Below are 22930 nucleotides of genomic sequence, written 5' to 3'. Positions count from 1 at the left end.
CTTGACTCTGGATGCTGTGTGCTCTTAAGTGCCCCCTAGTGCAAGGCCAGGGCCAGAGAGAAACTTGACAAGGGTCCACTCCAGTCCTTCTCCACAAGTGCCTTTCATGAAAGCTCGTCCACTCCCAGGACACAGACTTTGTACTTTGTACCAAGTATTGTACCATGGGATGCAGAGATGCTGGGACAGGTGCTCTGCCCTTGGGGAACTCACAGTGGGTATTAAGGAGCTCACAACTGAAGGAACAGACACAGAGGGAACCTTTGCTAGCATCCAAGGACCTTGGAAGCAACATCTTTCTTGTATAGGAAATGTCATTTTTGACAAGCATGGCTGGACTCTTTCTTTCCATAGGCAATTGTCAAGCCTCTGTGCCTGCCAGCCCTGTTGTAGGTTCTGGGGAGTCAAGTGCACAAGACAGAAATAATGAATGCTCTTGTGAAGGCCCCAGTTCTCTGACCTGCAGGGCACAGCCACTCGTTGCAGAGTCTACTTAGATTCTCCCTTTGCCAAGGGCCAAGTTCCCCCATGCTGGAAGTGGCTACTTTTCTCAGTGGTACAAGGTGTGAAATTTAGAAGGGTCATTGGAAAATCCTAAAGGTCACACTTTCGCCACCACAGCAGAAAGGTAACTGTCACTTTCTCACCTCAAAAGCCTCCAACAAAGAAATCTTGGTCTTGTGATTGTTAGAGAAACATACCTGTGTAAAGGAGGCCATTCGGTAGGACCATGCTTGGGCAAGCCATTGGGGATCTTGCCTTCTGCCATGAGCCTGGCCATCCTTGGGGGCCAACCATCCCTGTGCTCACTGGCCCAGAAGCTCATCAAGGGCAGCAGACACACGTTGGTCTTCCCTTCTGGCTTCCTACCCACCCAATCTAGGACCCAGAATGACCTTTAATCGGTGTGGATTTAGGGCCTCCAGGTAGATCTCAACAGGTTCCAAGAACCCTCTTAGAACAAAGAGCAGCCCCGTGAAATCCTCTGAGGCAAAACCACTTTTGACTTTGGTATCTGAGATCTGGAGAAAAGAAGGAAGTAGAGTGTGGGTTGGGATTTGCCTCCTCCATATAAACGAATGCTGTAAATTATTAGCTAACTGCCATTTCTGCCCATCCCCTCTAGGTGGCAGCTTACAGTCCCCATTCACAGGCCTCCAGAGGTCCCTCCAGTCCATCTACCCCAATCTTTCTGAGACGAGCCAGAGCCCAAGGAACACCCATGGAAACTCCCCTCTATCTGCCTCATGGTGCCGTGCTGGAGCGGGCAGAATACTGCCTGGTGAGCCCCGGAGGAGACAGTGTCACAAGCCCTGTGGAGATGGCTTCTGAGGACTGTGAGGAAGCAGAGGCCCCTCTTGGAGGTACCAAGAGCCTCCACAAAGACCCATACCCCATTGGGCAGAAGGACAGGTGCCTCACACATCAAGAGCAATCTCTCGTGGATGGAAACGAACCAAGAGAGGAGAGTATCAGACCCAGGAGGCAGCAGGAGGGCAGGTCAGAGCTGGCAGAGGAGAGGAAGTCGGGCTTGAAGAAGTTAGTCCTCACTCAGGAACAGAAGACCATGCTGCTGGATTGGAATGACTCCATTCCTGAGAGTGTGCACCTCAGGGCTGAGGAACCACTTTCCCAGGACAGTCCTGGGGGTGGTAGACCAGGCCGTGTGCTGAAGCCAGTCCACCCCTTGACCCTCCCTCGGGCATGGAAACAGACGCTGCCAGCCCAAAGAGAGGCCCAGGAGGAGACACGGGCCCCAGCTGTACGGACTCCAGCAGAGCAAGGTGCCCCACCTAAGTCGCCCCTGCGGCTCATAGCCAATGCCCTCCGAAAGTCCCTGGGAAACTTCTTTCCCAACTCCGAAGGTGGAAAGAAGGCCTGGGCCAAGTCAGAATCCAAAACTTTGCCCACAGATCAGCCACACACCTGTACTCGCTCATTCAGCCTTCGGAAAACCAGTTCCAACAAGGAGGGGGACCAGCAGTCCAGTGGGACACATGTGGCAAGCAGGGCCTCTGCTTTCTTGTCCCTGGGTTCCCAGGCTGCTCAGTTCTCGAGGCTTAGCCCTTCGGACCCTGCCCTCCGCGCCCACAGTTTGCCCAATCGGCCATCTAAGAGATTTCCTGCACTAGCGTCCCCACCCTGCAGCAAGATGGAAGATGTCCCCATACTCCTGGAGAAAGTGAGTTTGCAAGAGACCTTACCAGATGCTGCTAGGGTTCCAAAGAAAGGAGCCTCACTTTTTTCCTCCCTCAAATTCAAAGACAAATCTTTTGAAAGTTTCCTTCAAGAATCTAAACAGAGGAAGGACATCAGGGACCTCTTTAGCAGCCCTGATGGGAAGGTGCTGCGCAGGGACAATGTCCTCTCCCTGGAGAAGCTGGCACAGCCTTTCAGAAGCACCTCCCTGGAACAGGTGGCCCGTCTTCCTTCTCCAGGAGGAGATGCAAGTAAGTGGCTCTTTCCGTGTAGAAGTCCACAGTTCCTGATGGTTGGTTAGTTATCCTTGCTTGGGTTAGCAAACAGGCATCGTCACTCTGATTTGTTTCTCAAATCAAATTCTAAATTGGCTTCTCAAACACAAAAATAGAGAAACTTGAAGTTGAAATTTTTGAAAAAATTAAAATTTTGAAATTAGGACATTGAAAGTGTTGAGTTAATTAGAATTCCATCCCTTTCTTGCTCATTGACTGTTTTTTACTAAGTTGAACATAAAATATAACTTTTTAAAAATTAGCATCATGCCATAGATATTATGCCCATTACCGTCTGATTTACATAAATGTAATTTAATAGACTAGAATGTTTTGTGGATACCTTATCATTTAATGAATTATTTTCTTTTGTTTATAGGTATACATGAATATATAAATTATAGGTGAATATATTTATATTTCATGTATGGTGTTGAATGAATTTTTATGTATAGAGCTTTTTCTTTCTTTTGAATTACTAGGTTAAACACTTTTCTATATATTTGGTTACCAATGGAAAGGTACACTTTTTATGTTTAAATCTGATTTTTTAAAATTATAAATTAATATATCAAGGACAGTAATCAAACAACATGGAAATATCTAATAAAAAGCTATATTTATCATCTCATCACTTCTGTATTGCCAAAGACTTAGTATATTCCCTTAGCAACAATTTAGTTGTTGGTTGATTGCTTGAAACAAATGGTGATCTTACTATTTCTATTGTCAAGTGACTGTTTTTCTTTATTCTTTTTTTTCACTTTTTATTTTCTTACATAATTTTTATTTTGGAACTTTAGTTTTCAAGTAAAAACAAAATTACTTATCTTCTTTTGTTTCCCAATCAAATATCTATAATATTAACAGAGGCTTTATTTGAAGCCAAGTTTGGGATAAGCATAGACCAGGTTAGAGTATCACTCTGTCCTTTACATCATCTATCAAAAGTTCATGTGTCACAAAATAATATATTCATATGGTTTAAAATCAAAGGGTACAAAAGGCACAAGGTGAAAGTCCTCCCTCCCGTCCTTGTCGGTAAGGCAGCCAGACTCTATCTTGATGATAGATATTATTATCAGTTTCTTGGCCATTCTTCCAGGCAGAGTTTATGCATTAAGAGAAAATTTACATGTGCTTTCTTTTTCTTACACAAGTAGTAGCATGGTAGCATGCTGCACACACATTTCTTTTTTCTTTTTGTACTTTAATTTTATCTTGGAGATCATTCTACATTAGTATATAAAGAACTTTCTCTTCCTGATTACACCTGTAATCAGGAAGCTGAGGCAAGATGACTGCTGGTTTGAGGCCAGCCTTGGCAACTGAGACCTTGTCTGAAAATGAAAAATAAATAAATAAAAAGGTCTGGAGATGTAGTTCAGTGTCTGGGGATATAGTTCGGTGATAGTTACCCTGGAGTCAATCCTCAGTATTGAGGGCTGGGGGGAAGGAACTTTCTCCTTTGTTTTATTGCTGCCCTGTATTCCAGGGTACCTTAATTTATGCAGCCAGTCCCCAAGGATGCAAGATTTGTTATTTCACATCTTGTTATCACCAGCAGTGCTACATTGATTAACTGAGAACTTAATCCATTTGGCATATGCGTGAATTTATCTGTAGGATAATAAATTCCTAGAAGTGGAAATGCCTGAGAAAAGGATGTGTAAATTGGGAACTTTCGTATTGATTGCCCGGTTGTCCCCCATCCTGGTGTTCAGATCACATTCCCAACAGCCAAGGTGGAGTAACCAATGTGTTCCCCGCCTTCCTAATATTAACCTTTCCCAATCCAATAAACTCAGAAAAGTTGAAATTTCAATGAAGTAATTGAGCCTCTTTTCATATGTTAAAGAGACGTTCATGTTTCTTTTCCTTGTACTGTTGGTTCTGTCCTTTGTCCAGTTTTTTGTTGGTTTGTTAGTATTTTCTTAATGACAGGTAGAAACTCTATTTAAAAGGAAAGAACATTTCTTATGTTGTTACAAATATGTTTTTTCCAAGTTCTTGTTTGTGTTTAAATTTCTTTATGGGTTTTTTTTTGGGGGGGGGGTTGCCACAAATTAAATTCAGGGGCACTCAACCACTGAGCCACATCCCCATCCCTATTTTGTATTTTATTTACTCAGGGTCTCACTGAGTTGCTTAGCATCTTGCTGTTGCTGAATCTGGCTTTGAACTCCCCATCCTCCTCCCTAGCTGCTGGGATTACAGGCATGCACCACCACACCCAGTGTTTATGGTGGGTTTTGTTGCATTCAATTTTTATTTTTATATAGTGATTATAACTTTTTATTTTATGGAAGAAGAAAGAGCTTCTTTAAAGTTTATAGAATTCTCTTACAGTTTCATTGAGTCTTTTTGTTTGATCTTTTTTATATTTTTGCATTTAAATATTTACATCAAGAAATTATACTACTATAAAATTTTAATTATGGTTCCAACCTTATTTTTTTTAGATATCTCCCTACTTATCCTAAATAATTTAGTGAATAACCCATATTTTCCTCTCTTATATAAGGCAAGAAGATTGCAGGTTTGAGACCAGCCTCAGCAACTATTTATCAAATATTGGATTCCCACACTTGTTTTTATTTTCATCCTACTATATTCCATTGAGTTGTCTGTCATGTATCAATACCCTACTATTTTAATTATCTCATTATCTCACTTTATTTATTTGTGTGTGTGCTTAAATTTTTTTTTACATATTTTCTATTAGTAGGGAGAGTATTCTGATCTTTTTCTACAGTGTCCTGACTTTTCATGCTTGTCTGATAGTCTCTATGAATTTAACTTCAGCTTGTCTATGTATCAGAAAAACAATCTGTGAGTGCTTTTATATGATTGAGCTGAATTCATAAACTACTTACTTTAAGAAGAAATCACAAACTTATGATATGAATTGTCTTTTCATATGTTCATTCTTTTTCATGACCCTCAGGAACATTTTAATCTTTATATCAAATAAATCTTGCATATTTATTAAGTTTACTATTAGGTACTTTTGTTCTTGCTATTACTGTAAAGAATATCTTTCCAATTTATATTCCTACTTCTTGTGTATGTAAAAATTATTGATTTCTGTATAGTAATTTCGTACTCATTCATCTTACTACATTCTCTTTTCTTGTGTCAAGATTTCTCTAGGTTATTTCTATATCTACACTCAACATAAGCAAATAACCATTTTACCTCCTGCTTTTAAATTATGTGTCTCTTATTTTGTGCCCCTAGTTTCTTTTGTTACAGAATCTCCAGAACAATATTAAATAAAAATATTAATAATGATAATCTTAAGCTGGGGACATAGCTCAGTTGGTAGAGTGCTTGCCTCACATGCACAAGGCCCTGGGTTCAATCCCCAGCACCAAAAAACAAACCAAACAATTTTGCCAATGATAATCTTATTACATTTCTAAACTCAATGAGAATGCTGCTAGTGTTTTCCCATTTAAACATGATACTGGCTTCTGGGTTGACTGAGATATATCTTATCCTTTTATGGACATAACCTTCCTATTCTAATAAAAGTATTTTCAGTCATACATAAATGGTAAATTTTATCAAATGTCTTTTCAGCACCTTTTAAGATGTTTGCATGATTTTTTTTCTCCTTAGTTTGATATTATAAATTATATAATAGATTTATGGCTATTGAACTATCCTTGCATTGGTGAACCATTTTATCTTAAGTTCTTAATTTAATATACTTTCCAAGTCTGTTTAGTAATGTTTTATTCTTAAATAAAACATTGAATTTTATGGAATTTTATGTGACTTCTATATGTATTTATTACAATAAGTTGGGTAATGTATTTTCCTGATTTTCATGGAAAGATGTGTTCATGTATATTCAATGTGAAATAGTGTGATTTCCTTGGCTTAGAACAGAATGGGAGTGTAGAGAAGGGAATTAGATCTGGGCTGGCCAGCTCTGCAAATAGTGCGTGGGCCTCTCTCTTACAAGAGCCTTGTGTTTCTTAAAGGTGTTTCAAGACTATATGCTAAGGATATAAAGATTTTATCAATCCTACTAAATTAGGCCCATCAGTCTTTTATTTCTTGCCCATTTCAGCAAATGCATACAGTGACACTGCTGTCTCTATATTTATCTTGTGAGCACACAAATTCTGTGCAAAGGAGGAAGAGTCAGATTAAAGTTTGATTTTTTTTATATTTTTACAAGAAAACGTTCTAAGTAAATTAAAGATACATGTAAATTTATCAGGATATTTAAATGGCTTAGGGGCATAAACTAATTTCAAGTAGTTACCAATGCTCATCTTACACAATTTTAATGCTAGCTATCATTCTTTTGTATAATTAAAGAAAGCCTCCTGAAAACCTTTTTATGTTTATATAAACTTATTGCAGTATAACATCTGTAAAGTCCTTAAATATTATGTCTACAACTGATGAGTTTTTACAAAGTGCACCACTGTGTTTTTGTCTCTGAGGTTAAACTACAGAACATTTGCAGAACACAGATGCCTCCTCATTCTTTCCTCCCTCTATATACCCCACCCAACAAAGGGATTGCCACCTGACTCCTATCAGCTTAGATTATTTTTGCAGCATTTTTGTTTTTTCACTTTAAAAAATAAAATAACTTGATATTGTAGTAGGAAGAATTATGCATAATCTTGTCCCCTAGAGTATGGTGGGAACATTTCAGTCCATCCTGTGATTAGGTTAGGGGATTTTTAAGGACATAATTAAGTCCCAAAACAATCAACTTGGAGTTAATCAAAAGGGAGATCATCCTGGTCAGGGCTAACTTAATCAGGCAATCCCTTAACAAGGACTTTCCAAGGTCAGAGACTGGATTCTAAGCCTAAGAGACATGATTTTGCTGGCCTAGAAGAAGGTAAACTGTCACGTTGTGAGAAGGCCATGAACAGATGGCCTTTAGGAGTTAAGATTGACAGCCACAGAGAAAAAGGACCATGTGCCCACAACCAATAGGAACTGAATTTTGACAATAGACTGAATGAGCTTGAAAGAGGACATTGAGCTACAGATGAGAACTGCAGTCTAGCTGACACCTTGATGTCAGCCTTGTAAGACTCTGGGCAGAATATTGGTGGAGTCAGGCCTGGACATCTGACCTACTAAGTCTTAAATAATAAAAACTAGGTAATTGTAAAGCTAGGTAATTGTGCAGTAGGAAGCCAGACAAGTATGTACTCTTTTGTGCCTGGCTATCTTCATTGAACATTATGGGGGTGGTGGATTTACCCATGTTGTTATGTGCAGAATTGGTTTATTCTTTTTAGTTTCTGTATTTCATCCCATTGTATGAATATTTCACAATTTATTTGTGCATTCTGTTTCTGGGCATTGAGGCTGTTTTCAGTTGTTTTTATTATGAATGATGCTGATTCAAGCAAGCTTATACATACCTTTGGTGCATGCATGTGCTCATTTCTGTTAGATATTGCCAAAGATAAATTAAGCTAGACACTAAAGTAGTAAGGACAAATTTTAATCAGTAATATACTATTGCAATAGGAAGAAGTTCCAGTATGATATGAAATCAACTTTGATTGCTATAGAAGTCAATGGGGTGCCTTGCAGGGAGAATGAGGTAGGGTGGAAGGAGCTCAGTAGAGTCAAGGAAGTAAAAATTTACAAGGGCTAATCTGTATAAAGACAGACTAAGCTAGCTGTGTCTATTAACTGGCAGTTAAAGAATCTGTCTTCCAACAGAGACTGGGAGACAGTGACCCTATCCTTTGTGGTGATTATACTTTAAGGGAATGGCTTTCATGTCCTTGAGAAAGATGCTCTTGAGTTGAAGGAGACACATAGACATCTCAGAGGGACAGAGAAAGGATTTACATTTAGGAACGCTTTTTAGTAAGTAGTCTAAGAACAGGGCAGGGGATATCATTGGGTGTTGGCTAAAATAAACAGGAAAGTCTTTTGGCAACTGAGCTTTCTCGGGTACTCTAAGGGTCATCCCTAAGGGTGTGATCTTGAGCTGTCAGAAACTACATTAGTATATAAGTATTTTAATATGTATGTGGTTGGGGGAGTAGGATGTGAATGATCATTTGTGTTGAGAGTCTGTAACATTTTATAGGCTGAGATTGAAGACCAACGGAGAAGAGGGTTCAGAGAATCCTGGTCAGAGTTCAGCCAAGGAGAGAATCTTTGTGAGCATCCACCTAGCAGTGGAATTGCTAGATCATGGAGTAGGTGGAAGAGTTGATTTAATTGATGCAGTATAGTCAGTTTCTCCAAGTGGTTGTTACAATCTGTAGGCCCTCCAGCAGACAGGAGACCTCCCCTCGCTCCACATACTTAGTAATCTCAGTTTTGTTTTGTTTTTCTGTTGATATTGCTGTATTTGTAGGTGTGTGGTAGCATCTCATTACTTTGATTTGCACTTACCTGATAATGGTGTTGCCTATTTTTCATAGGTTTATTTAAGTATTCTCTTGTATGAAGTCTTTAAATCTTTGGCTCATATTCTTATTGTGTTGTCAATCTTTTCTTTATTGATTCATAATCTGTGTTGATTCTGGTTAATCAGTCCTTTGTCAGATATCTGTATTGCAAATATCTTCTCTCATTTTTTGATTCACTTTTTTATGTTGTGTTGAGGATCAAACCCAGTGCCTCACATTTGCTAGGCAAGCACTCTGCCATTAAGCTACAATCCCAGCCGCTAAATGTATTTTTTGATAAACTGGAAGTACCTACTTTAATAAAGTGAAATTTATAGTATCTTCCTTTATTATTAATTTTTGCATTTTTGTTTATGAAATCTTTCCCTACTCCAAGGTCATGTTAATGTTCTACATCACCTTCTAGAAATGTACTAAATGAATATAACAATCCCTATTTCACAATTGAGACATGGCTAGAGTGAGTGAGGAAGTGTATTTTTAAGTTTTTTAATTTTAATGAATTTTTTAAAAAATGGAAGTGGTGTATAATGCTTTTCTGTTAAATATGCCTTTAGTTTTGATAGGATTGTATTTCATATTAGCCATTAAAAACTTAGCACCTGAACTTCGATATGCTATAGATATGTAAAATATTCATCGACTCTTGAAGATTTAGTATGAAAGAAGTAATGTAAAATAACTTATTCATAGTTTTTGCATAAATTGAAAATTGAAATGTTAATATTTTTGAAATTTGGGGTAAAATTATGTTCATCTATTTCTTTTTACATTTTTAATGCATAAATTACATACACGGCTTGTATTTCTACTGGACAAGACACTTAGAGGAGCATTATTAGTTTATCTTTCACAATTAATTCTGTTAATTGTTTTCTTACTTTTATGTACTTGAGTTCAATTCATGGCTCTTTTTAGCTTCTTGAGATGGATCTTAGAGCATTCAGTCTCAAATTTTTGTCTACATGATGTATGCCTTCTTAAAAGCCCTGAATTTTCCTTTAATCACTGCTTTATCTGAATCAGAGTTGTTTTATTATGACTTGCTTTTATCATCAATTTTAGTGAAATAATATTGTTTAATTTCTACATCATTTTATGATTTCTAGCTTAATTTCACAATTGTCATAATACATACTACATATGGATTAATCTTTTGAGATTTGTTGATACTTGCTTTATGACTTGGCTTATCAAGTCAACTAGGTAAATGTTCTGCATGTGCTTGGGAAAAAAATGTATATTCTCTACTTTTTGGATGTAATGTTCTCTATACTTAGAAATTAGGTCAAATTTATGGTAGTGTTTGCTCCTATCTTGTATATCCTTACTGATATTTGGGTCTGATTTTTCTATCACCTGATCAGAGAGCTATGTTTAAAATATCTGAAAATGATTGAGGTTTTGATTATTTTCTAGTTTTAGTTCAATAGATTTTTGCTTTATATATTTTGAGGCTATTCTATTAGCTGCATCTATATTTTACTGCTTTAGTGTACTTTTACATTGACACTGGGATCATCATCTCTTATTTTTGCAATATTTTTCGGCCTTGATATCTTTGTCTGATTTTTAATGTACCTATGCTAGCTTTCTTGTAGTTTTTTTTTTTACATGATATCTTTTTCTCTCATTGTAAACTTACTTTGTTCTGAAAATGCCTTTCTTATAAGCAGCATGTAGTTTAAGTTTTTTAAAATCTGATTTGATAGTCTTTGCCTTTTATTTGGTTATTTAGTCCACTTGCAGTTAACATAATTATGATATATGTGGATTTAAATCTCAGCTTACTATTTGGTTTTCATTAGTTTGATCTCATATTTTCTTGCTTCTTTTGCTTTTCTTTGCATTTTTAAATGCAGTTTCTTTTTTTATTTAATAGTTATGGTAATCATAATATATAGTACATATAATTATGCATAGTTTGTTCGTTAATATTTTGGTGGTTACCTAGAGGTTATAATGTTAATTGATGACTAAAATGAATCTATGTTAAATTAATTTTCTTATCTGTTCCTGAATAGCCTAAGAACTTTAGAAAACTTTAAACTCCATTTATCTTCTTCCAACTTTTATGATGTTGCTGTCACATTTTTTAATTTTATACCTATTTTAAGGCCATGGAGATTATAATTAAATTTTAAACAATCAGTGTTCCTATTTTCTCTTTGGGAAGGAGATCTCTCTCTCTCTCTCTCTCTCTCTCTCTCTCTCTCTCTCTCTCTCTCTCTCACACACACACACACACACACACACACACACAGTGAATTTTTTTTTCTTAAAATAACCCCTTTTAGCTGGGTGCAGTGATGCATGCCTGTAATCCCAGTGGATTGGAAGGCTTAGGCAGGAGGATCTCAAGTTCAAAGCCAGCCTCAGCAATGGTGAGGCACTAAGCAACTCAGTGAGACCCTGTTTGTAAATCCCCAGTACCCAGCCCTGCCACCCAAAAGACCCCTTTTAGGATTTCTTTTAGTGTGAAGAGAAATACTCTTAGGTTTCATTTCTCTGAACTTTTGCCTTTATTTCTAAAGGATATTTCTTCAGAATAAAGATTACAACTTGGAAGTTAGTATCTTTTTTGGGGGGGAAGTTAGAATCTTTCATTATTTAATACTATCATTCCATTGTTTATATGGAAAGCCAGTTTTATAATCATCTGTCCTCCTTTGAACGTAAGGTGTGTATTTTCTATGTGAATTTTTATTTGAATAGATACAGAGAAATGTATGCAAAAACAAGTGCTGGTACAACAGTGTGGTTATTTCAGGGGTGAGAACAAATGGGGGGTTTGTATGCATGCTCATTATTAATATTTTCTTTTACAAATTTGGGCAGTATACCTGTTATAACAAATTATCGTGCTCTAAAATTTTCAAATTATCAAAGTCAAATATTAAATAATATTAAAAATCAAATATTACTAATGATTTATAATGAAACCTGAGATCCTGCTCTCATTCTCCTCACTGGCCCAACCATCCTCTACAGGTACTCGCTTTTAATTATTTCAGCTGTCTCTTCCAGTTATTATTTCTATATTTGTAAATAATATTCTTGTGTTAGTCAGCCTTCCATTACTGTAAAAAAATACCTGAGATAATCAAGTTACAAAGAGACAAGGTTTATTTTGGCTCAAGTTTTTAAGGTTTCAGTCCATGATTGACTGATCTCATTGCTTTTGGCCCTACAGCACAGCAGCATATCATGGTGACGGTTCAGGGAGATAACTGCTCATCATGAGACCAGGGAACAAAAGAGTTGAGGAAGGGACTGGGGTCCTGCTATCTCCCTTCAAGGGCATGCTATGTTTACCTAAAGACCTTTCACTAGGTTTTTAGGGAACATTGTCATATTTTCCAACTTTTTTTTTTTTTTTTTTTTTTTTTGGTACTGAGGATTGAACTCAGGGGCACTCAACCACTGAGCCACATCACCAGCCTTATTTTTGTATTTTATTTAGAGACAGGGTCTTCCTGAGTTGCTAAGTGTCTTGCCAATGCTGAGGTTGGCTTTCAACTCACAATCCTCCTGACTCAGCCTCCAGAGCCACTTATAACATAAGTTTGTCATTGAATTTCAGCCTTTCTTTTCTTTTAATACAAATATTTAAAGTCATACATTTCCCTCTAAGCACATCTTTAGCTGCACCCTACAAATTTTGATATTTTTGTTTACTTCAAATTGCTCTTAATTTTCCTTGTGATTTTTTTCTTTGATCTATGAGTTAATTTTAAAAGTGTTCTCTAATTTAAAAATACTTAGGGATTTTCCCAGGTATCTGTTAATTATTGATTTCTAACTTTTTGTTTGGTTTGGTTTTGTGTTTCTTCTCTATATTCAGTATGATACCTCATTCTCACACTTAATTTGTTGATTCCTTAGTGCTGAAGTGTCTGTTCCTGTGTTGTTCTGGGATATGGCCCACTCATGGCAATTCTACTCTGTAAGCACCCCTACTTCCACTTTGCTCAACCCATATCTATCCTCTCTCCATTTTCCAAATTTTACAATAAATCTTATCAACTGTTGTCTTCACTCCTTTTCTCTCTGTTCCTTCTTTTTTGTTTCTGTGTTTTACTTTTTAAAATCCCCACCCTCATTCTAGTTAGGTTAGGGTGGCGATGTTGATACAGACGTGTGTTTGATTTTCAGTGTTCCATTAATCTCCCTTGACCTCTGTGGTAGGCCATGGTAAGTCTGGTATAGGCCGGATGATGCTCTTAGGAAGTATGTAATTGCAGTCCAGCAAGAATTTCTCATATATTAAATTGGTGGATTCATGGGTGATCTAATTTCTAATTTAATTCCTTTGTGGTCGAGAGAATTTTTCGTGATTTCAATTTCCTTCATCGAGATGGTGTGATAGCTCAACATAGGTCTGTCTTAGGGAATGTCTCATGTACATTTGTAAAGAATCTGCTGCTGTTTGGTGTAGTGTTCCACAATATGAAGTAGGTTAAGTTGTTCAGTAGTGCTCCCAAGCCATGTACTCTAATGTTACTTACGCTATCAATTACTGAGAGGAGAGTTAATACTCCCAACTTAATTTTGGAATTATATATTTATCCTTTCAGTACAATCAAGTTTTGCTTCATATATTCTGAAGCTCTGTAATTTAGTGCATCCACATTTAATATCTTATCTTTTTGATATATTTACATTTTTATTATGGAATATTATTTCTGTTCTTATTTCTTGTCTTAAAACTACTTTGATATAACCACATGCGCTTTGTTATGATTAGTGTTTTCATACTACAGTTTTTCTATCTTTTGTCTTTTAGCTTCTCCTTATATTTAAGAAAGATTTACTGTAAGTAGCACATAATAAGTTCTTGCTTTATTAAAATCTAATCTGATAATCTCTACTTTTAAAATAATAAAGCTTAGACCATCTACATTTAGGGAATATCTAATATAGTTGATTTTCAATCTACTATTTTGCTATTTGTTCTTATTTGTGTCATCTAATTTTATTTCCTTTCCTTTCCTTCTTTTGGTTCAATCGAGATTTCTAACATATTATTTTGCTTCTGATACTGGCTTATTAGTTATGTCTATATATGCTTAAGGGAGGTATATGTGTATTTATAGTAGGTAGTTTATGGTTTATAATTTAAATTACTGATTTATCATAGCCTACCTAAAATAATACTATGCCACTGCAGGTATAGTATACGTCAACTGTATAGTTTTTCTTTCAACATTTTTGTTGTTTTTTAATATTTTTTAGTTGTAGATAGACACAATACCTTTATTTTATTTTTATGTGGTGCTAAGGATTGAACTCAGTGCTCTCCATATGCAAGGCAAGCACTCTACCACTGAGCTGTGACCCCAGTCCCATTTTTATTATTTTTGTATTACATTTTGCTTCAATACATGTTTAAAAAGGAGCTTCTTTCTTTCTTTTTTCTTCCTTTCTTTCTTATTATCTATTTTCCATCTAAGTTACCTGAAATAGTAAAAAAAAAAAAAAAAAAAAGAGAGAGAGAGAGAAAGAGAAAAAACTTTTATGATTACTATTTCTGGAATTATTCAGTTCATATAACATCTAGAATTTTTCCACATTTTATATGCATATCTGCTAACAACAAATCCCAGCTTTTGTCTTCAAAAACAAAATAAGATTTTTTGAAACCCTTAACTTTGCCTTCATTGATAGGTTCTGCACCCCCGCCCTCTTCTTTCAGCTCTTTAATGACATTGTTGTATTGTCTTTCAACCTGTTTAGGTCCTGATGGGATGTTTGTGAACATCCTTATCCTTGTTTCTCTGTGTGCAATGTATCATTTTTCTTTGTGTGCTCTTAAGAATTTCTCTGTCTCTGATTTTCAGTAATTTTATTATCATGAACCTTACTGTGATTTTCTTTCTGTTTATCCTGATTGTGGTTTATTGAGCTTCTTGGAACTGTAGATTCATAATTTTCATTGAGTTTGGATGGTTTTCAACAATATTGCATCAACTATCTTTTTGGTTCCCATTTCTCCCATTTCCTGGCATTGTAAACATGTATTTTAGACTACTCGATTTTGTCACTGAAGTTCTTGGTCATCTTTTTAGTTCATTTTGTTAATTTTCTCCCTTGTGCTTCATTTTGAATAGTTTTTGTTGCTGTTGTTAATTCCACTGATTTTTTTTCTTTGCAATGCTTAATCTTCTGTGAAAATGATCCAGTGAAATTTTCATTTCAGTTTTGTATTTTTCATTTTAAAGGTTCTGTTTGGTTCTTTTTTATACATTCAACTTCTGTTCTCATTGAATTCATTTGCTACATTTAAATTCTTTTAAAAAATTAATTAGTTGATTATTATAATTTTGGGGGAGGGTGGTATTGGGGATTGAATTCAGGGGTAATCAACCACTGAGCCACATGTCTCTAAATAAATGCAAAATAATTATTTTGCATTTATTTAGAGACATGTTCTCACTGAGTTGCTTAGCGCCTCACTCTTTCTGAGGCTGGCTTTGAACTGGAAATCCTCCAGCCTCAGCCTCCTGAGCCACTGGGATTACAGGCATGTGCCACCATGCCCAGCTTAACTGATTATTTTAATAAAAATAATTTTTTAATAAGAATGGGCAAAAATTGTATAGATTTGTCCAGTATAGCATGATGCTTTACAATGCACACATTATGGAATGACTTGATAGAACTAATTAATGTATGAATTATCTCACATGCTTATAATATTTTGTGAGAATACTTTAAATCTATTCTTTTAGCAATTTTCAGGAATATAAAACATTATTATTAACTATTATCACTGATTTGGATGATAGTTCTCTTAAAATTATTCAGTTTAACTGAAAATTTAAATCCTTTGACCAATATCTTCTATTCCCTATCTCCTAGTATGTGTTCACCATTCTACTCTCTGCTTCTACAATTCCTTTTTCAGATAGTTTGATGTTAATATATTTTAAATATTCATAGATTTTCATATGTAAATTTTGTATCCTACAATTTTAATAAATTGATTTATTAGCTTTTGGGGGGGGGGTAGAATTATGTTTTTAATTCTTGAGCACTTTCCTAATAGCTATTTTATCATAATAGTTTCTGATTCCAGCAGACCTGTCATTTCTGGGTCTGCTTTTATTGATTGATTTTTCTCTTATCTGACTTACCCTGCTTTTTTACATACCTAGTAATTATTTACCAGCTGCTAAACATTATGAATATTGCTTTGTAGAGTGTCTAGATTTTTTTTTTTTTAGTTAAAGAATATTAAATAGGGAGTAAAGAATGTGTGGTGGGCAGTAAAGTAACTTGCAGATCACTTTTTTCCCTCCAAGACTTGTTTTTAAGATTTACTCAAGTGAGTCTACAATAACATTTACTTTAGGCTAATTTATTTCTATTAATAATTGTGACTTCTGTGGTCTCTAAATGTCTCAAAGATCTGTGCAACCTTGGCTAGTTAGAACTTGAACATGTTTCTCCTATAAAAGCTCCAGAGACTGTTTAGCCTACAAAGTTCTAGCAGTTATTTGCCCAAACTCATGCAGTTTCTCTCTATGCATCTATAGTTCACTATTAAGCAATCCATGCAAAGGGACATCTGTGCTTATTGCTGAAGTCTTTTTTTTTTTCTCTTGTCTCTCTCTTTCTAGTGCTCTGTCCTGTACATTCCAGCTGCCTCAATCTGTCCAGACTCTGATTTCTGTCTTTTCAACTCATTAAGTCTATGAGTTTAGGCTCTTCCTATCTGCACTGTAATTTGGAAAGGACCTTTAGGCAGAAAGCTGCTGTGATAGCAGGGCTTTCCTCATTTGCATCTGTCCTTGCCTTTAACATAATTCTGCACTACTTGTTGTCCAATTTTTGGAAACAGATGCTTCATGTATTTTGTCCTGATTTCTAGTGCTTTGTGGTGAGAAATCAATTCCAGAGTCGCTTACTCTAACACAGCCAGAGTGGAACAATGCTGCAAAGATTTTAAAACTCTGCAAATGATAAGTGAACTCCTGAATGCCTCCTTCTACAATGGATGGAGGGGGTGAAGAGGGAGACTTGTAGACAACTCTATAGCTTCTTTCTTGCTAGAGTTTAAGAAATGCATTTTATTTGGAAGTATTTTTGCCTCCGTTTCAAAATGGAATTTAGTGGAAATATTTATTTTTTGCAAGTTAGAAAAAGTTCCAACTTTAAATTTATGCTCTTCCCATAAATGACGATTAATTAGGCAGTTTTGCAAATACCGAAGTATTGTTAATTTGGATCAGTGATGATGAAGGGGCAGCTGCTGCTGCTCATGATACTGACTACATTAACTTAAGCACCTCCAGTCAGTACCAGGCACTGTGTTAGGGCACTTTGCATTGATTAATTTTACTCTTCCACAACAATCCTGCAAGTTAGAAATCAGGATCCTGAGAAACTCAAGGAAGTTAAGTTAGTTCCTCAAGTTCACACGCTAAGAACTAAATGCCCAGTGACTGAATTACTCCATGGTAATTTAGTGGCTGGAACTGGGAAACAATCTCTGCTCACCGATAACAATGCCTCCTTCGTATCATGCTGCTCTCTGATTCTATCTTTACCTGAGCTTTCCCATCTGGCAAATTAAAGTGGAAAACAGTGAACTCCCTCCCCAGAGAGGCTGTGTTATTATATACATGTTTTGCATTATTTTGCTCTGAATAACAGCATATGTAAATGTGCTCCTGGAGATTAAAATTACCCTTATTTTGTAAAACTTGGCCTCTTCCACTAGGGTGAATAGTTGAAAATTATGGGGAGGAGAAGGCAAGCTGGAGAGAATGTTAACTGGCTTGGAATTGCTTTTCCTCCTTTCTGCCCACCCATACATAAGGGTGTTCAAACACAAGCTGCCATTAGCAGAGTGAAGAGAAGTTTCCCATCGTGGAGTACTAGCCGACTCTGATGTTTGGTGTCCAAAGCAGGTTAATCCAAATTTTAATGCCTGGGTCCCAGGTTGATACGTAGGGGCAGATGTTCTTGCTGAGAAGAATGAAAGCTTCCTGTCGCACCTGGAAGCCCTTATCACACCTGGTGCCCAGCAGGGTCACAAAGAGATTCTGGTTAACACTGGCACATGGTGGCTGCCAACCTCTTGTGTGGAGGCTGGCATGGCCCCGTGGCTTAGGCTGTCCGTGGGCCCTGTGTTGTTGAGCCATCCCTATCTTGAACTGCCTTTCCTGGCATCTGAATCATCACTTCGATGATGTGATAATATCTGCAAGTTGGGAAAATAAAAGTGGCATTTGTTTAGCTATAATTAATGAAATATTTATGTTGCATGAGACTATGTGATAAAACCTTAGGCTTAGAGTCCTTGTGCTTCTGATTACATTTGGGATTTTTTTTTTCTGTGACCAGACATTCTGACGCCAGCTCTTTTACACTGAGCAGATGTCATGTAGTAAAAATGGGTGCCAGATGCTGTGAGCCGCAGAAGGGCGATTTGTTTAAGAGCTGGCTCCGACTTTTTTGCATTCAATTACTCTGTAGAAAGAACCTTACACAAGTGTTTAGGTAACTCAGCTAACTTCAGACATGCATTTTAATAATAGATCTCATCTCTGAATGCATTGTAAGCAGCATACCATATAAATGGTGTTTAAGGAATTAATTGATTTCTGCATAATACCTTGCTTTTTGGTTTTCTTGGCTTTTTTTTTTTTTTTTTTTTAATATGAGAAGAGAGCTGCAAAGCTCTTGGCAGGGATCCAGAAATGTAATTAACGTAGAGGGCCAAATTTTCAGTTGCCCTTAGGTACTGCTTCCTCAAGCTCCTGGCAGGTGCAGCTCGGGGAAGGCAGGGAGGGAGGACATGGGGAAGTGCAAGGAGGAAGAGGCAGCTTTGGTGCACAGAGCAAAAAAAAAAAAAAAAAAAAAAAGAAGAAGAAGCTAACAGTTCAGTAAGTTCTTCTCTTCCCATTTCAGGCTCCAAGCACATCCCTGTTGGAGCCCAGGTGACAGAGGCTGCCTCTCCATCTTCCTCGGCCACCTCCTCCTCTTCAGCAGATGAAGAATTCGATTCCCCTTTTTCCTGGAGGTCAAAGGTAACTTCATTTGGAAAACCAAACAAGGTGTTGGTCAGCCTCAGGTTTCAGACTCAGTGTGGGCTCTTAGCAGCAGTGAATCCATTAGGAGGACCATGGTGCTTGGCCTCCGAAGCAGCCCTTCTTTTTACTTGGAATACCCCCAAAATTACCTCCATTAAAAAAAAAAAAAAAAAAAAAAAAAAAAAAAACTTTCTCAGGGACTCTAATTGGGAAAGGGAAAAAAAAGAGGCATATTTACTTGAAACCATTTGGTAACTGCAGCTCTTAAAAGCTGGTTTAATATGTGGTCCAACAAGCAAACCATTGAAAAAATTACACCAAGCAGATGCATATTTCCCTGAGGGAAGCACAACTTCATTTAAGAAGCACTAGAGGCAGATTGCATGGAAAATGTGATGTTTATTCTAATCAGAACTATGAAATGCATCTAGACACGGACACTCTGAGGATCCTACAACAGAAGGGGCTAGCCATGTGCCTGCGGGGGAGGCAGCAATCTTCTTCATTTAGGGATCATTAATACTTCTAGAGAATACTTTAAACAACTCTCGTGCCCATAGAGAAAGAACACATCCGTGTGGCTGTAGATGTTTCTGTCTGTCACAGACTCAGGGACAAGCATCCAAAACCAAAGTCCACTGGTGCTTTCTTTATCCACTGGGGCTGGAGCCTTTCCACTGGGACCAGGGAGGGGTGATAAATATCTGGACCTAAAATGTTTCCCGGGTGGACAGAGAAGCAGTTCACTGCTCTGGTGGTGTTTATTTTTTTGGAGCAGTGTTGGGGAGGGAGGGAGAGACCCAAATTTATTTACTGAGACTCAACTTTTCCATATCTGGCATTGGGAGCTTTGGCATCACCTCAAGTCACTCGGGGGTTCCAATTCCCCATGGTTTAGCTTGGAACAGTCAGAAGGGGGCTGGGACAAGAGAGAAAGAGAGAGCGGGGGGTGGGGCGGGGAGATGGAGAGAGAGTGTGTATGGATTTCTCATTTTTAAACGTGCGGCTTCTCTGATTAGCTTAATGCTCAACACAATGGATTGTGTGTTGTGATTCTGGAGTCTCCTTTCTGCTCCTGATCCCCTTGAGGGACCCTAAGTTAATTCTGTGTTCAAATGAGACAGAAATCCCAGCTTTGACGCCTTCCACACTCAAGGAGAATAAAAGATTGGAGTGGCCAAAACACATGGAAGTAGCAAGATGATGTTTTTAAGGGCCAGCCTCACAAATAGATCCTTGTCCTCCTGCTGGCCCAGCACAGAGCTAGTTGTCACTTATGCTGGCCGGGTGGCAAAAGCATGCCTGCTTTGCCTGGCTTCTGAGGCATCCTGCTCTTACTGGAAGGGAAACTGGCAGCAGGATCCCTTACTCATAAGGACTCACTCACACTGAAGGAACAAGGGGAAGTGTTTGTCTTCTAGTTTCCTCATTTCTTCTGTCCTGGGTTGGTGTGTCCCCAGCCAGGTGGTATAAAGCCCAGGCAGCTCAAATGACCCCTCTGTACAGGAAACTGTACAGATATGTCCCCTCTGCCTCTTCCTTTTGCTCCGACCTGCCCCACCTTTGCCTTTCCGCCCAAACCCACACCTGGATCGGAGACAGACAGGAAACCATGTGGTTCGGCCAGTTTTCTTCCTTTTCCCCTACTGTCTCTTTCCTTCCCCAGCCCTCAGCCTCTCCCCTCGCCGCTCTGCATTGTCACTCTATTGAGAATATATGAACTGAGACTGGCATATAATAAAGTCATCTGAATGCTTGTTATTAAAGCAGACTTCCTTTCTACATCAACATCTTTTTTTTTTTTTGATACCAGGAATTGAACCCAGGAGTGCTTAACCACTGAGCCACATCCCCATCCCAATTTTGTATTTTATTTAGAGACAGGGTCTCACCCAGTTGCTTAGTGCCTTGCTAAGTTGCTGAGGCTGGCTTTGAACTCGCAATCCTCCTGCCTCAGACTCCCGAGCCGCTGAGATTACAGGCATGCGCCACTGAGCCTGGCTCAACATCTTTTTAGTAAGAGATAATCACTAACTATTTCCTCTCCCAGGTTCTGTTTGGTGACTCTCGATAAAGCAGTCAGGGCTTGATGTTTTGCTGCTGGGAAGCACTAAGGCCACACCCCCATCCCCACTGCCCTGCCGTTGACCAGGAGTTAGATTAAAGGGTCTCCCTTTAAAGGGAAATGTTGGCACTTAATTTCTATAAGATCCACCATAGATCAGGGGTCCTTGATGTGCCCCAACAGTATATGGCAAGAGGAAAGGCAATGTAGACTGGATGGAAATGAAGATATTGGATTCAGCCTGTCTAGGCTTAACTCCTACCTCTCCCCATTACTAATTGTTCAGTTTGGGCAAATTATTTAACCGCTCTGATTTTTTATTTCTACATTTACAGAATAAATACAATCTGAGGAATAAATGAGATATACATGTGAAGTAATAAGTTCAGTATGGCATGTAGCACTCAATACCTGTTAGGATTTATCATGTTGGTCAGTAGGATGGCCACTCCAGAGATACTTGTTAAGTCAATGCATTGATTCTCCATACAGGTTGAGTTGGTCTTCTCTGGATAGCAGCTTGTTGATCCCTACCACCTCTCTCCCTGCACCAGCCTCTCCTCAAAGATCCTAGCTACCAAATGAAGGGTTCCCCATGCAAAAGGCCTGAGACCCCTCTTCAGGCTGATGGATACTCATCTGGAGGGATTCCCAAAGAAACAAAGATGATGTAATATGAGAAAAAAAATGGGTTCTGAGAGCCAAAAATTTTTCCAAGCATGAATAGCTTCAGGACTTAGGTCCTAAGGAGAATTCAAGAAAATCAAATCTCATTTTTAAAAATGAATGCTTCCACTGATAATGGGCAAAGCTTCCGAAGACTTCAAACTGGATGCTCGTGATGGTTTCGCCATCTGTAGCCACAGGAGGTGACAGAGAGAACCACAAGGCCCTGAAGCATAAGTGCTTTCAAAGTATAATCTCTGACCTCTGGTTTGGACCCAGATTGCCCTGGCAGCAGGTCTTTAAATTCCCCACTTATGGATTGACAATCATTGAAGGAGAAAATAATCATCACAGTCTTCGAGTGCCCAGATATGAAGCTAGATGCAGCAATTTTTAAATTCCCTATTTGTTTTCTGAGGTAATAGATATGCCAGTTCCCCTGATATGGTCATTGCACATTTTATAAATGCATTAAAGTATCTCACTAGACCCCATAAATATGTATAGTCAGTCACTACATGTCAATTAAAATATAAAAAATAAGTTCCATATTTGTTTCTTCCAGTATTAAAAAGTAATGTCTAGCATGCTCTAATCCTCACTCTAATATGTACAAAGTTGATGTGTTTGTTCAGAGAAGGTAGACTCACAGTAAAACTAGCCCAATTTGAACATTTATCTTAACTATACTGGGTGTGTGTGTGTGTATGTGTGTGTGTGTGTGTGTGTGTGTATGTGTGGTTTAAAACATACTCCTACACCCAAAAAGTAATAGATTTTAGTAGAACGTAATCATGCTGATTTATAATACAAAATGATATGCTGGTGGTGAAAATCATGTTATTGATTATAGTCCGATCTCTTTTTCTGAGCCTTCTGCAAAGCGCTTGCCCACATCATCTTGCTTTGCCTTGAGGTGGGCATTGAATCCCCCTCATCACTCGGAAGAGGACTCTGGCATTCAGAAAGCTGGGGAACCTTCTGAAGTTCACACAGCTCCTTAGGAATTGATGGCAGCTTTTCTTGGCCCAGGTCTGGGCCATTGTTCTGCTGCTTCTCTGATCGGGAAAATCTCTGAACTCTCCAATTGGTAGAAGCGGCCACACCACCACTTCTTCTTTCCTTGGTATCTCAAACCGTGGGAGTGGCACTACCGAGAGCCAGACATCTGTTTTACATGGATCAATTCTGGATATTCTTTTTTCCCCCCTCTTTCTGTCTTTGAACAAGTCCAGGCACTCACAAAACCCATGATGATAACGCTGT

At 37.9% G+C, this 22930-nt stretch overlaps 1 protein-coding gene across 1 annotated transcript in view; it reads left to right on the top strand.

Annotated features, from left to right (window-relative positions):
* Positions 1–22930, top strand: part of Mical2 (microtubule associated monooxygenase, calponin and LIM domain containing 2) — a 220611-nt gene that overhangs the window by 170941 nt on the left and 26740 nt on the right. Inside the window, exons 30-31 of the mRNA XM_078046477.1 lie at positions 1127–2450; positions 18812–18930. Coding sequence (XP_077902603.1) covers positions 1127–2450; positions 18812–18930 — 1443 coding nt within the window. The remainder of the gene's footprint in view (positions 1–1126; positions 2451–18811; positions 18931–22930) is intronic.

This window comes from Ictidomys tridecemlineatus, chromosome 4, assembly GCF_052094955.1.
Source record: "Ictidomys tridecemlineatus isolate mIctTri1 chromosome 4, mIctTri1.hap1, whole genome shotgun sequence".
NCBI lineage: Eukaryota > Metazoa > Chordata > Mammalia > Rodentia > Sciuridae > Ictidomys > Ictidomys tridecemlineatus.
The sequence above is the reverse complement of the archived record's forward strand: the minus strand, read 5'-3'. Positions and strand labels throughout refer to the sequence as shown.